General features: G+C 38.4%; 1 protein-coding gene across 2 annotated transcripts in view; it reads right to left on the bottom strand.

Moving 5' to 3' along the window:
- The window catches only part of LOC150101706 (triokinase/FMN cyclase-like), a 126310-nt gene that overhangs the window by 103592 nt on the left and 8339 nt on the right, over positions 1-14379 (bottom strand). For both annotated transcript variants that reach the window (XM_090400338.1, XM_090400339.1), the window contains exon 2: positions 12208-12318. In XM_090400338.1, coding sequence (XP_090256464.1) covers positions 12208-12318 — 111 coding nt within the window. The remainder of the gene's footprint in view (positions 1-12207; positions 12319-14379) is intronic.

Below are 14379 nucleotides of genomic sequence, written 5' to 3'. Positions count from 1 at the left end.
GCATCTTTCTCAGTATTGCAGCAGTCCTCTTGGTTACCTTCACCACCTTTGCAATATGTTTCCCGAATTTCAATAAATTGGGGTAATAATTGAATTTCTATCAATCATCACCCCAATATCCCTTGCCTCTCCCCATATGCTCCAGAGCAGTCCCTCCATCAGAGTATGCAGCTGCTTGTTGATGTATCCCAAACTTCAAGACTTTACATTTAGTTAAATTAAACTGACTCCCATGCATTTGCCCATCTGTCCATTTTATTCTAACCCTCTTGAAGGGCTACCACATCTGCATTATTACTAATAACCCCTTCCCAGTTTCACATAATTTGCAAACAACTGAATATCCCCCTGTAATCCATTGACAATGCCATTGATATAAAGGTTAAACAATACAGATCCCAGTATAATAAATTTAGTTTAATCCTTTATCCAAGTGTGAGCAAACAAAGTTTGCACCTGAAAGTATCTTCAGGACTGGGGTAAGGTGATACAACACCGGGCAACTCGTTGCAAAGGTGGAGCAAGAAAACATCACTCCTATCTCAGTATCTCCCATAATGCAAAACATATCTCCTTGAGGATATGTATAATGTTATGCATTAAGGGAAGGGCCACTTTCCACCTTTCACTAGTTTCGACCTTTATTGAGGTCTCTTCAGTGGGAGCCAGACCCAAGTGAAGATACGAGGCAGAAGCATTAGCAAGGTCATCTCTACCTATAGGAGTTGCCAAATGGTGTGCCACCTTTTTATTAAATTACTCACACTTGGATAAAGGATTAAACTAAATTTATTATAGTCTAACCAAGTGAAAAATAAACTTTCAACAGATCCCAGTACTGGGCCCTGTGGGACTCTACTTTTAACCTTCTGCTTATTTGAGACAGCGTCCTCATGTACAACTCTCTGATACCTATCAGACAGCCAATCCAATTCACTAACCTGACATCCAAACCAATGTGCTGCAACTTAAACATCAGCTTATCATGTGGTACCCTATCAAATGCCTTTGTAAAATCCAAAAATATGGCAGAATATGCCTTTTCCTCATCAACCGCTCTTGTCACTATTATAAAAGGCAATCATATTACTAAAATAAGAGTGCCCCTTAACTAATCCAGGCTAACTCTCACAGCATCTGCCCAATGCTGTAAATAAAGACTCACTGATTTCTCCAAAATCTTAACAATTACTGATGAAATACAAACTGGTCTATAGCTTGACACTTCCATTCTACTACCACTCTTATATAATGACACTATCTTACCCTCCTTTCACTCCTTGGGCACTTTCGGGTGGCCAGACTCTCATTCAAAAGCCAGGGTGATGGAGCTGTCAGGTCTTTAGTGCATTCTCTCAAACCCAGTAGTCCCACTGCTTTATTGACATTCAGAAAACTCAGTATTTGAAACACACACTCTCCTTGCACTTCTAAACCTCAAACCTGCCTCATCCCCTAGTATTAAACCTACTTCTCTAAGATGAAATACCCCAATAAAGTGTTCATTCAAAAATTCTGCTATGTGTTTTGCATCAGTCACTCTAGTCTCATTTTTATCCATGAATGCCATTCTTCTACAATCATTCTTCCTCCTACTGGCGACATATTATTATTATTATTATTATTATTATTTCGGGCGACTCCAGGGAGTCCTTAGACTCATCAAGGGAGGCCCTTAACATGCCTTGGACTCACTCACTCACTGTCATAGCACCCCAACAGACTCTGGCAGTTTATTCCAATCATTTACCACTCTAAAAGTAAAGAACCCAGCTCTAACACCCTTACTAACCACACTCTTGCCCAGATTTCATAGATGTCCCCTAGTTCTCCCACCACCAGTCCTGATCTCAAAAATATCCTCTGAATTAATCCTATAGAATCCCTTTAGCAAGAAAAGGGGAGATATAGAATCATATCTCCCCTTTTCCACCTATCAACCAATTTCTGCAACCCACAAATCTTCAACCTGTTCTCATAAGATTCATTCCATAGACCTGCTATCATCTTGGTCACTTGCCTCTGAATCCTCTCCACCTCCTCCCCATCAAGAAGAAACCTAGGTGACCAAATCTGGGCACAGTAGTCGAGATGAGGTCTTATCAAGGCTCAGTACAGAGGAACAATAACTTGCTTGTCTCTGCCTGTCAAAGTATTTTTCAAAAACCAAATGCATTGATGAACTGATTTAGCCACTTTTGCAATGTGCCCCCTAAACTTCATCTCCCTATCCACCAACACTCCCAAATCCCTGGCCTCATCAATCTCCTGGAGTACAGTTCCACCAATGTGGTATACTGCTGCTAATCTTTTCACTCCAAAATGCATAACCTTACATTTTGTCACATTAAGTTGAAATCCATTCTCCTTAGCCCAGAACTCCAATCTATCCAAATCATCCTGCAAGATTTTGATATCTTCTGCATTCACTATTGCCCTACCCAACTTTGCATCATCAGCGAACAAACGAACTGTTCCTCTTAGATCCTTCCCTATATCGTTAATGAACAAATTAAACAGCAGTGGTCCAAGAACAGAACCCTGCAGCACACCACCAGTCACAAGCCATCTTTTGGACTCTACTCCTGAATAAACTACTCTCTGATATCTCTCCATCAACCACCCACCTATCCATCTCACCAACCCTATATCCATTCCCATGTGTTGCAGTTTACGGATTAGAATTCCATATGGTATCCTGTCAAATGCCTTAACCAGGTCCAGCAGTATCACTGTAAACCCATTACCCTTATCCAGTTCAGCTGTCACTGTGTTATAAAACTTGAGCAAGTTACTAAGGCATGATCTACCCTTCACAAAGCCATGCTGTCCACATACAGTATCTCATTTTCATCAATCCATTCCTGTATTTTTCCCTTGACTACTTTCTCCAAGACCTTGACAATGACTCCTGACATGCTGATCGGTCGGTAATTTGCAACAGTAGTCTTGGATCCTCTTTATGCAGCGGAACTATTTTCCCCTCTTTCCACACCTTTGGGACTAAACCATACCCGAGACTCAGATTAAAACATGGTCAAGGGCACTGATAATTCTTTAGCCGCTTTACATAAGACCTGTGCAGTATACCATCCAATCCCACAGATGTATTCATATTAAGGTTCTGTAATAGACTATTCACTTCCACTTCATTCATCACAATTCCCATATAAACTAATGGTTCCTTCATTCTTTCAATGTCACCACCTGGATGATATACTCTTGCAAAGTGCCCGCTCAGTAATTCCACTATATCGACTGATTCAGTGACCTCCTTACCATCGGCATTCCTTAAAATCATTCTGTCGTGTACAGTTTTTTTTTTTTTGCTTGCAGCATATTGAGAGAACTGTTTGGGATTCTCTTTAGCTTGCATGGCTAATTTCCTTTCATAATCCGTTTTTGTCTTTCTCTCCACACTCATTACCCTTCTGGACTGCACTTTATACTGTTCATGTGCCTGCAGGTCATCTTTCTCCTTAAATTCCATCCACAGTTGTTTCATTTTTTGCAACTCAAGTTTAATGGTGTTGTTCATCCATTTAATTTAATGGTGTTATTCATCCATTTAACCCCTACTTGTTTTACTATTCGGACCCTAGGTATACAATCAGCCATAACCTCCTGTAAATGCTCCTTGACCACTTCCCATGCTCTATCAACATCCAGCCCTTGCAGTTTTACATGCCATGGCACTGAACCAAGTAATCTCCAAAGCTTGTCATACTTGCTAGCATGGTAATTCCACATATACCCTGTCTTAATCGAAAATTCCACACCTTTAGCCACCTCCCTGGTCAAGGAGGTCAAACCCCTAGTATTTTCAATTACATGCTGTCTCAGATAGTTATCCCTTAATAATTGAATAAAATCCATTTCCTTTCTCACATGTGTCCTCTCCTCCTTCCAATCAATGTTACCATAGTTGAAATCCCCATAATAATTACCCTCCTTCCACTCATTTCATCAATTTGTTTATGTATACTATCTCCACCATCTATTCCATCACCTGGTCTATAACAGCACCCAACTGTATATTTTGTTCTGTCTGTCTCAATATCACACCAAATAGCCTCAAATGAGCTCTTTTTACTATCCTGCAATACAACTTCAATTCTCCTTGGCTGCAGTTCATCAGCTATCATCAATAACACTCCTAAATAAAAGAATTCTTTAGGATTTTCTTTGGATCTCAGGGCCAATCTCTTCTCACTTCCTTATCATACTAATCACTCTCCTGGCCTGAGTCTTATATTCTTCATACATCTGCTCTCCACCCCTCTCCTTATATCTCTTTCATAACCTCTTTTTCACCTACAGTTCTCATTTGATATTGTTTGTCATCCACTTTACACCAAATTGTGTTCTCCTTTTTCTGACATACAACTTGCCGTTGCTGCTAATAAATATTCCTTCATCAGTTCCCAAGTACTGATGATATCTTGTCCTTCCAATTCCTCCATCCATGGAGGTGCCCCAAGCTGATTTCTAAGATTATTATAATCCATCCATCCATGGTCCTAACAGGCAAGTGCCCACAACCTTCAAACTATTCTTGGACTTCGCAAATGTAACTTGAGGATAAGGTGGTTAGCCCTATGCCTACCAGGGTGTCCTATGTTTGTAGATGAGTGTGTTCATGAGGCCGGTTTGCGTTCTGGGAGATGAAAAACCCAAGCTTACAGGTGAAAAAAAAATCCCTACCTCTGTATGAGACTGGCTAACTCACCTTTCGTCAAAAGAGATCAGATAAAGGTTCCTCACATCACTGACAAGAATTGAACCAGGTCTTTCCGACCAAAGGGCTTTATCGACTGAGCTATGGAGGCTCATGATTATTATAATCACACCTGCCTTATAATTCCACACATTCCTTTCTCTTTGATACTCCTGCAGGTCTGTTTATCTTCCAAGTCAAAACCACATGATCACTCTCTTGTCGGCGGCAGCAGAGTTATCATATAATCAGATCTTCTGATGCTATGACCAAATGCCAAACTCTTGAAACTCATATTCCTTCTATTACATTGCTTAAGACATTTGTCCCTCAAGAATTTCAAAAATTCCATTCCCTTACTATTACATGCAGTTTCCTCTTCCCAATTTATACTGCTGTAGTTAAAATCTTCCATAACAATCATTTTTTTTTTTTTTTTGCACTTGCCAAGCTGAACTTCCTAAACATCTCTTGCTCTTCACTCTCTATACTCTCTGGCTTATAGGGACACCTCACTAATATCCTGACCTGCCCACCTACACCTCACATCATTATGCTCTAAAAACCATCAGTGTTATTGCTATTTAAATTCAGCACTCTGAGAGAACACAACTCATCACTTATCATAAGCAATACTCCACCATGTTTACCCGTCTTATCCTGCTGAAAAATGCTATACCCTACTACTTCTGTTCCTGGTCTATTCCTGTCAATATATCATCTTCTGTCAACAATATCTCAGTGATGATTCCAATAATCTTTGGACAGGCTAAGGCTATCAGAGCCCCCAATCATCTCCTTTATTCCAGATACTCTTGACATTTGTATAAAGAATTATCAAGGTATTTTCACTGTTCTAAACCTATCATTATATCCTCCAGACTCCACTGGATTCAGCATTACATGATGTATTCCCTCTTCTTCCAAGCAACTATTCCCACAAGAAGCCACCCCTGCTACCATCCCATGATAATTGTAGTTTCCCTGCATTGACATGCTGACTTTTTCAGAGAACAACATTCTCTCCAGTTGCCCTCCATGCATCCACGTAATCCAAGCCTCTCTTTCAACATATTCTGGCTATCATACCATTCATTATTGATTCATTCATTACAGAGTGTCAATAATGAATGGTATGATAGCAGTATATGTAGTTCGGCATTATTATATCTGGGCTCTTCTTTCACACTTCTCAACTCGTTCTTGACATTCATTACTGATGCTCTTCTCCATTTCTTATCAATTTCAGCATATCTATTCTCTCTGCAAGCTACCTACATTCACTCAACATTCATCGTCCAATTAACACCATCATTCAAATCTACTACACTCTCTATTTTTAAATTCACGTTCATTGTCTTCCTTCTCTTGGTCTCTTTCTGTACAGCCTCAAGCATAAACATCAGATCTCTTGCCACCCAATTCACACTGCTTCTCTCTCTCTCAATTCATTTGTGCCCACCATTACAATTATCTCATCCACTCTTTCACCTCATTTAATTGCCATTGTTACACTATCTATTGTTCCTCCAGGCAGACACTCCTCTGGCATTCTATCTTGCACACCACGGATCATCATCATGTCACCATACATCGTACCTCTTACCATTCTGTTTCTTCATTGTTCACCTGCATCCCTCTCTCCCCCTCTGACAATTCTCTCCTTGTTTTCCCACTTACCTGACATCCTGTCATCTCTCCATCCCTGGTTGCTGCACTGTTTCACCTTTCTCTCATTTCCTCTCTTTCACTTGTTCTTCTATTCTCTCCATTTCTATTATTCCCATAACTCTCTCTCACTCCTATTCTGATTCACTTCACATTCATTGTTTCCAATCGCCTAATCTCTTCTTTCACACTTCTCAACTCGTTCTTGACATTCATTACTGATGCTCTTCTCCATTTCTTATCAATTTCAGCATATCTATTCTCTCTGCAAGCTACCTACACTCACTCAACATTCATCTTCCAATTAACACCATCATTCAAATCTACTACACTCTCTATTTTTAAATTCTCATTCACATGCCACTCATTTTCTTCACCCTCGATCACACCACTCATCTCTCTCGGTCAATATTCACCCGTTTCTGAAGTAATGCCGAGGAGGCCTATTATGCCAATTTCTAAATAACAAAGTTCTTTCCATTTTCTACATTTTATGCAGACATGCACTCCCATGTCTCTCACCTGCTACATTTCTGACTGCTGGGATATGTACATGCCACAAAATCCTGTAGTATGTTGTGTGTAGAATGTAGTCCTTAAATGATGGAGGACTCAGTGATAAGCCATTGATAAACTGAATTGCGGTTGCCGCTATTATTCAAACACTATAGAAAGAATACTAGCAAACTATGCTAAAATATTACATTGAAGTACAAATTCTCCAAGTGCAAACTACCCACAGACTATATGTTCTGCCTAGCTTAGATTTTTCATAAATTTAAAGTAAAACTTTAATAAATCATAACAAAAACTTATCTTTTTTTTTTTTCACTGCTACCTCATAACACATCCAACTATAGCCTCACTCTGTGGCAGACTGATCACATCACATATAGGGACTGATCGTATATCATATATATCATTAACAAATAAGTTGACGAAGCATGGCAGTTTTTAATTCCCCTGGAAATTTCGAAATTTGAATATCATGCAATTTCTAACCTTTTAGTGGTAACAGCGCAATTCAATAAAATTGGGTTACTTGAGCTGTGACATAGAGAAGGTATGAGATTGTCTGGGATGTTAAACATTGGGGTCCTAAACAGTTAGGATCCCAAGAAAAAATGACTGTAGCACAACACTAGCAATCTTTCATTGCTGGTACACTACTTTCATCTTCTAGTCTTCAATTTATCTAACCAATCTATTACCTGAGTTATCTTTTCCTGCTTGTACATCATCCTGTCATGAGGCAATCTATCAAATGCCTTTTGCAAAGAACCAAGAATATTACTGTAATCACTCTTCCTTATCTGTCACTTTTGTCACCTTATTACAAAATGCAAGGATATTGCTAAAGCAAGACCCATCCCTTCACAAACCCATGCTGACTAACATAGAAAATTCTATGCTCATCAATCCTGTTCTATTCTTAACCAATCTGTCTGATATCTTAATTACAAATATACAGAGAATGTAATTGGAAACTTCTGTCCTAGAAATATGCTTTTGCAGTGGCACTACTTGGCCTTCTTTCCATGCCTTAGACTCTCAGTAAACAACCAAATTAAGTGCACAGCTAATGCTTTTGCATATTCCCTAAAATATGAGATGATATGGATCCATTTGCACAGCCATATTAACATCTAGTTCAATCACAAAGATAGACATCTAATTCTTTCATTTCTAATCCTACTATCACTTGCTTCCCTTATAAGCATGGCACAGCATCATTTGCAGCAATATGATAAATTGACAAAGTGCTCATTAAATAATTCCACTACATCCTTTGCCATGTTCACTGTAATACCATAATCATCTACCACTGTCACCTTCTGCAATAGAAGGATTCCTTGAATTTTCTTTAGCTTGAGACTCCTATTTCACTTTCTTCTTTACCACGTTTGTTACTTTTAGTAACAGTGTGGTAGTGCTACTACAAAACCATATTTCTAGGACAGAAGTGTCCAATTATAGACCTGTATATCTGTAGTTTTAATTATCAGAGGTTGGTTAGGAAAAGAATACAGGACTGGAATGATGAACATAGAATTTTCTATGTTGGTCAACATGGATTTGTAGAGGATAGGTCTTATTTTAGCAATCAACTTGCATTTTATAATAAGATGATGCAAGTGATGAATAAGGAAGACTCATTACAGTGATATTCTTGGTAATTTGATAATGACATCTGACAAATTGCCACATGACAAGTCGGTGTACAAGAAAAAAAAGATAGGATAGGTAATAAGGTTAGATGGATTGAAGACTGTCTTCTAAACAATACCAACAAGATGTGTATTTGTGGGATGGGGCAGCATCCCAGAAAGGAAAGGTTGCTTTACTTCTTGGGCCCTACTGTTTAACTTATTTGTTAATGATATATCTTATAGAGTGACTGGAGATCTTCAGTCATTTGCTGATGATGCAAAATTGGGGCAAGTTATAAAGAGTGATTGTGAATGAAGATTTAAATAGATTGAGTCGAGCTGCAGTTTTTATGTATTTTATTAATGGAGTTGGGATTTATTCAAGATTTGAAGGTGATAAATGACAGTAACCTAAAGTTCAGAGGACACATTAAGTGTTGCAAAAAAAAAAAAAATGCACTGCTCTCATGATAGGATCACCACTGACAAGTTATAATGAGGGAGTTGCTGTGCAATATAATGCATAGTTCAGACCATAAACATGACTATTAAACTTAAATTTGGTCTGATGTGATGTGGAAACTGAAGAGAACTGAAGAGACAAGTAACTAAGGCAATATCGACATTCTAAAATATTGGTTAGAGAGAGAGAGAGAGAGAAAATAAGCAGAGTTTAGTGTATAGGCAGAAAAGGGGTAATATGATGGAGACATTTAAACTGATAAAAAGATTCCACTAGATTATTAGTGGGATTATGCAGAGTGGAAGGTGAGAGAGAGGGGAGAACAAGAAGCCATCCCTGGAAATTGTGTAAAGGTGTGGTGAAGAGAGAATTAGTAGCCTTTTTACATGGAGGTGGGTGAGTAGCATACATTGCTAGAATGTGTTGTAAATGAGTTTAATATTCCACATGATAGATAGACCACTCACTGAATGAGTCTGTTAATACCATGAAGGTCGATTATAATAATAATTGCACTCATTAAGGAGGTAAACTTTCACCGCCTACATGCCAAATACCATGAAGTATTTATCTCTTACTGGTAGGCAAGCATGAGCTTCAGAATTATCATCAAACTATAACCGAATTTCTTCACTGTTATAATATCTCATCTCATCTCATCTTCCTTATACCCTCTTTTACCTTGCAGTGTCGAGGGTCCATTGATCATCGGACCTCACTTCGTTTACAGAATAAGGTGGTCAGCCTTATGCCCCAGTGTATCCTATGGCCTGTAGTGTTGAGTTCTTAAGGCCAGTTTGCCTGCTTTGTGGGATGAAAACCCCACAATAAACTGGGGAAAAAACCTTGCTGTCCACGCCCAAGACTGGCTAACTTGGCTATGGCTGAGGAAGATCCTTCAGCTCCTCAAGTCACCAACGGGAATCGAACCTAGGACACTCCTTCCCCAGGCATACGGTTGCGAAGCGCATAGTCACTAGGCTAACCGCGCGGGCTGTTAGCCTAGTGGCTATACTGTTATAATATCTAAAAAGAAAAATATCAAAACTGCATTTTGATGAAAAACCATCGAAGTCTACAAAAATTCACTTTAATCCTAATAGCCTCTCTCTCTCTCTCTCTCTTCCTCTGAAGCACTCACAGTGAACTATTGATGTACTGCTAATAACTGTTTCTGAGATGCACTCTTTTTTCTAAATTATATACAGGATGATCAAAATTAAAGTATTCCTGTTTAAGGCTTTGTAGAGTGCTACCCAGTGATCCAAATGCTGCAAAACTTTACAGGAATACATTACGTGATTGTGCATCATGCAGAAGCATTTTTTCTATGTGTGTGGAAGAAGGATAAAAGTAACACAAGCATAAATAACAGATTTTTATTCACTTCCATTATGTATTGGTGGGTTGTACTGTTCAATGTGCTGCTTTTCCCAGTATGCCACAAACTACATCCTTTGCACAGTGTGTTCAATGGCAGAACGCAGTCAGTCCCAACTGGCTGGTTTCTGCTGTCTTTCAGCATGTTATCTGGATGATTCCAAAAAACCCTGTCTTTGAAAAATCCCCACAGCCAGAAGTCACAAGGGTCAGATCAGGTAAACGAGGTGGCCATGCAGTGGGAAACGCATGGCTGATCACTCTGGCTTCCTTGAAATTTTCCCAAAGAACCTCCTGTACAGATGGACCAATGTCTGGAGGGGTCTCGTCCTGCATGAAAATGACTGAATCCATGCACAGGCACTGCTGTAACTGTAGCACAAAATTGTTTATCACATCGCAATACCTCTCGGGCATAACTGAGCAGCTCACAGGATCTGACTGGCAAATATCCTCAAAGAAGAATGCTCCAATGATAAATGACATTAGTAACTTTGGGTGAATGCAAAAGAATTTTTTTAGATTGCATGCAGGTTTTACGTAGCCCATTTCAGCAATTGTGGGTATTCACAGCTCAATTCAGGTGAATGCGAGCCTCATTTCCCCACAAACTCATCAACAGAACTGCAGCATCCGACTCCACTCGAACAAATGTTAAAGAGAACATCAGTTGACTTCAAAGTCCTGTGGATGCAACTCCTGTGATAGGATTATCTTAAATGGGTAGAAATGCAGAATATTTCATAGAATTTTCCAGATAGTTGTGTAAGGCACATCCATGAGTTTTGATATAGCATGTGCACTTCAGGAACCAATTCTGTTATTCACGGCCTGCTCCACAATGGCAGTAGCAACTTCATTCACTTGTTGCAAATGCACTGGTTTGCTGCCTCTGCTGGGTCTAACTGCAATGATCCTGTTTCTTCAAAACAACTAATCATTCGTTGCAGAGCATATGGAGACAGTGGACTTGGTCGATATTTGTTCAGGTGATGAAATTTGCAGAATGCAGCAACTGCATTGTAATTGTTTAGGTAGTACAGCTTCACGAGCAAAGAACATTAAGGCTAGGTTAGTGGCATCACTGTGAACGGTATTAATAACCAGAATGACGGGGAAAAATCCTGTTTCGAACTTTATAAATGCTCTTGACACCTCCAAGTTGAATGTTATGCAAATCCCATGCATTTTTCATTAACAACTCACCTGGGGGTGAATTCTTGAACTACATTTTATATCTCAAATATCGCTTCTTCACTGGATTGCACTCCACAAGACCTTAAACAGGGATACTTTAATTTTGATTATGCTGTAGTTTACATATTTTTTCAATAATCCAAAAAATTACAGAGGCGATTATTTATCTCAATCACATTTCATTTTAAAAAGCAATTTCAAGGAAAGAAAAATTGGTAATTATTTGGGATGGATGGCAGTTAATAAAAGTAGATATTAAAATGAAAATATTATTTATAAAAATAAATCTAAAACACAATTAAAAAAAGCAAAGACCACCCATCAGAACTATGTCAAAAAAGTATATTTTTTCAGTATATGTAATGAGCAGAAATTAGATACTTCTGTTTTTGTTTGGCTTTTTTTAAAAAAATTAATATCCTGAAGATATACCTAGTAAGTAATATTAATGAAAACTATGAAATAAAATGTAATAAAATATAAAAAGATTATTAGTTTGTGTTCTGAAATCAATATTGTGTGTTATATATATTTTCAGGATGACAACTATGAAATAAAAAAAAAAAAAAAGATTATTTGTTTGTGTTTTGACATTAAGAGAAGAATTTACAACTTTCCCTATCATTACTAACCTTTGCTTCCAACTGCTGCAACACGAATAGCTGTCAGAATTGCTGCTGGTGGTGGTGAAGTAAAAACAGCACCTTGAACACAAACACTTAACATTCCATGACCAACATAGCCTATGTAGGAAAAAGAGCATAGCAATAAAATCTCATGTGAATGTAAAAAAAAAAAAAAAAAAAAAAATAGTAACTCATATGACAATTACTATTACTTACACATGGCAGATCCATAATTTCTTACTTAGTACATTTCCAAATATGTGATAATGTGAGTGTTGCTATTATAGGATAATAGTGTCTTTTTATAAATGCAGGGCCAGAGAACACATAGTTTGCAGAAAAAAAAATTAATTGGTGGTAGATAGCACTGTGAACAGATGAAAGTCTTTTTTTTCCCCAACAGTAACCCTCGCAGAAGTTAATTTATTCCTACATGCTCCATTGCATATATTACATGTAGCTTCCAAGTACTGATTAACATTTATATTTATATTTTTGTATCAATATTCATATTTACATTTATATTTTTACATCTATATGTATGTATTCCGACCTTTACATCCATATTTATATTTATGTTTTTATATATACATATATTTACACTGTATAATTCACACAATATCAGTAACAATATCAGCAATGACTGGAAGTTGATCTTATTGGCAAATTTAATCAATTCTAAGTAATACTTTTGAATAACTCTCTGTTTTGACATTGACCACTTGATGTGTTGTTGTTTTAAGGGTATCTGGATGGGTTTAAGTAGCTGAGCTGACAGTTGCAAAGTATATGATCGACAGTCTGTTGAAGGTGTGAACAACAAATGCATGGTATGGATTCCAGGATATGGAACATGTATAGTTAGTGGAGAGCTGGCATGATTTTTCAGCTGGAGTCTGCTTCTGATACTTGACAAGAATTCTTTTGTTGTTGATCCATTTTTGGATATTTTCCCATTCTTCTTCTTCCCACAAGTTTAGATTTTTTTCTTCAGCAAGTATTTTTACAGCAGATTTCGAGTACTTTTGGTAACTTGTTTCTAGTCATTCATTTCTAGCCACATCTTTAGCCAGCTGATGCACTCTCTCATTCCTGCTACCCTGGTATGTGCCCTCACCCAGCAGAACCTGATTTCCTATCCCTCTAGAGTGAGATTCCAAACCAGATTTCTTGTCTGTTCTATTAATGCTATATGATTGTTCTGGTTTTTATTATGTCCATAGTGCTTCTATTGTCACTGTAAATTGTTGCGTCTTTTCATGAGAGGTGTTTATTTCTAATTCCCAGAGATAGATATGCAAGCGAATGAACTATAGCAAGTTGTTCTGCTTGGTTGTTGGAACAGAAAAGATGCAATCTAGAGCAGTGTTCTTCTTCTTCTTATTATTATTATTCAGGCCTCCATGGAGTCAAAAGACTCATCGTGGGAAGTCCTTCCTAAGAAACACAAAGTCTATCAAGACTCATCGAGGGGAGGCCCCCCCTAAGAAACACAAATTCTATCATACCACTCTTTGAACTCATTGACCGTTCTCGCTCTCACCACGCCATCAGGCAATGCATTCCATGGTTCAACCACCCTCCATGCAAAAGAAATCACTCCTCACACTCTTCCTCACAGTTTCCTTTCGTAACTTCCAGGGATGGCCTCTTGTCATCAATCCTTCCTGCTGTTCAACCAAGCAAAAGAACTCCCCAGTGTCAACCCTGTAACCACCTCTCAACAGTTTAAAAGTCTCAATCATATCACCTCTCCTTCTTCTATCCACCAAACTCTGCAGTCCAGATTCCCTCAACCGATCCTCATAACTATCCTTGTACAGTCCTGAAACCATCTTTGTTATCCGCCTTTGTACCCTTTCCACAGTTAATTTATCCCCTTCAAATCCTGGGGACCAAATCTGAGAACAATAGTCCAAGTGTGGTCTGATCAGGGTCTTATACAATGGAATGATAACCCTTTTATCTCTGCAGGTTAGTGTCCTTCTCATAATTACAGCAATCCTCTGTGTTACCTTCACCACCATTACAATATGTCCCCTAAATTTCAGGTTTCTATCAATCATCAACCCCAGATCTCTTGTCTCCCCTACTTCCTCCAGTATAACTCCTCCCATAGAGTATGCAGTGTCCCATCGATGTTTCCCAAACCTCAAGCCCTTACATTTTGCTACATTA

The sequence above is a fragment of the Typopeltis vanoorti genome, chromosome 11 (assembly GCF_054136105.1).
Source record: "Typopeltis vanoorti isolate ZY-2024b chromosome 11, IOZ_Tvanoo_1.0, whole genome shotgun sequence".
Classification (NCBI taxonomy): domain Eukaryota; kingdom Metazoa; phylum Arthropoda; class Arachnida; order Uropygi; family Thelyphonidae; genus Typopeltis; species Typopeltis vanoorti.
Note: the sequence above shows the minus strand (reverse complement) of the source record. Positions and strands in the feature narration are given on the sequence as shown.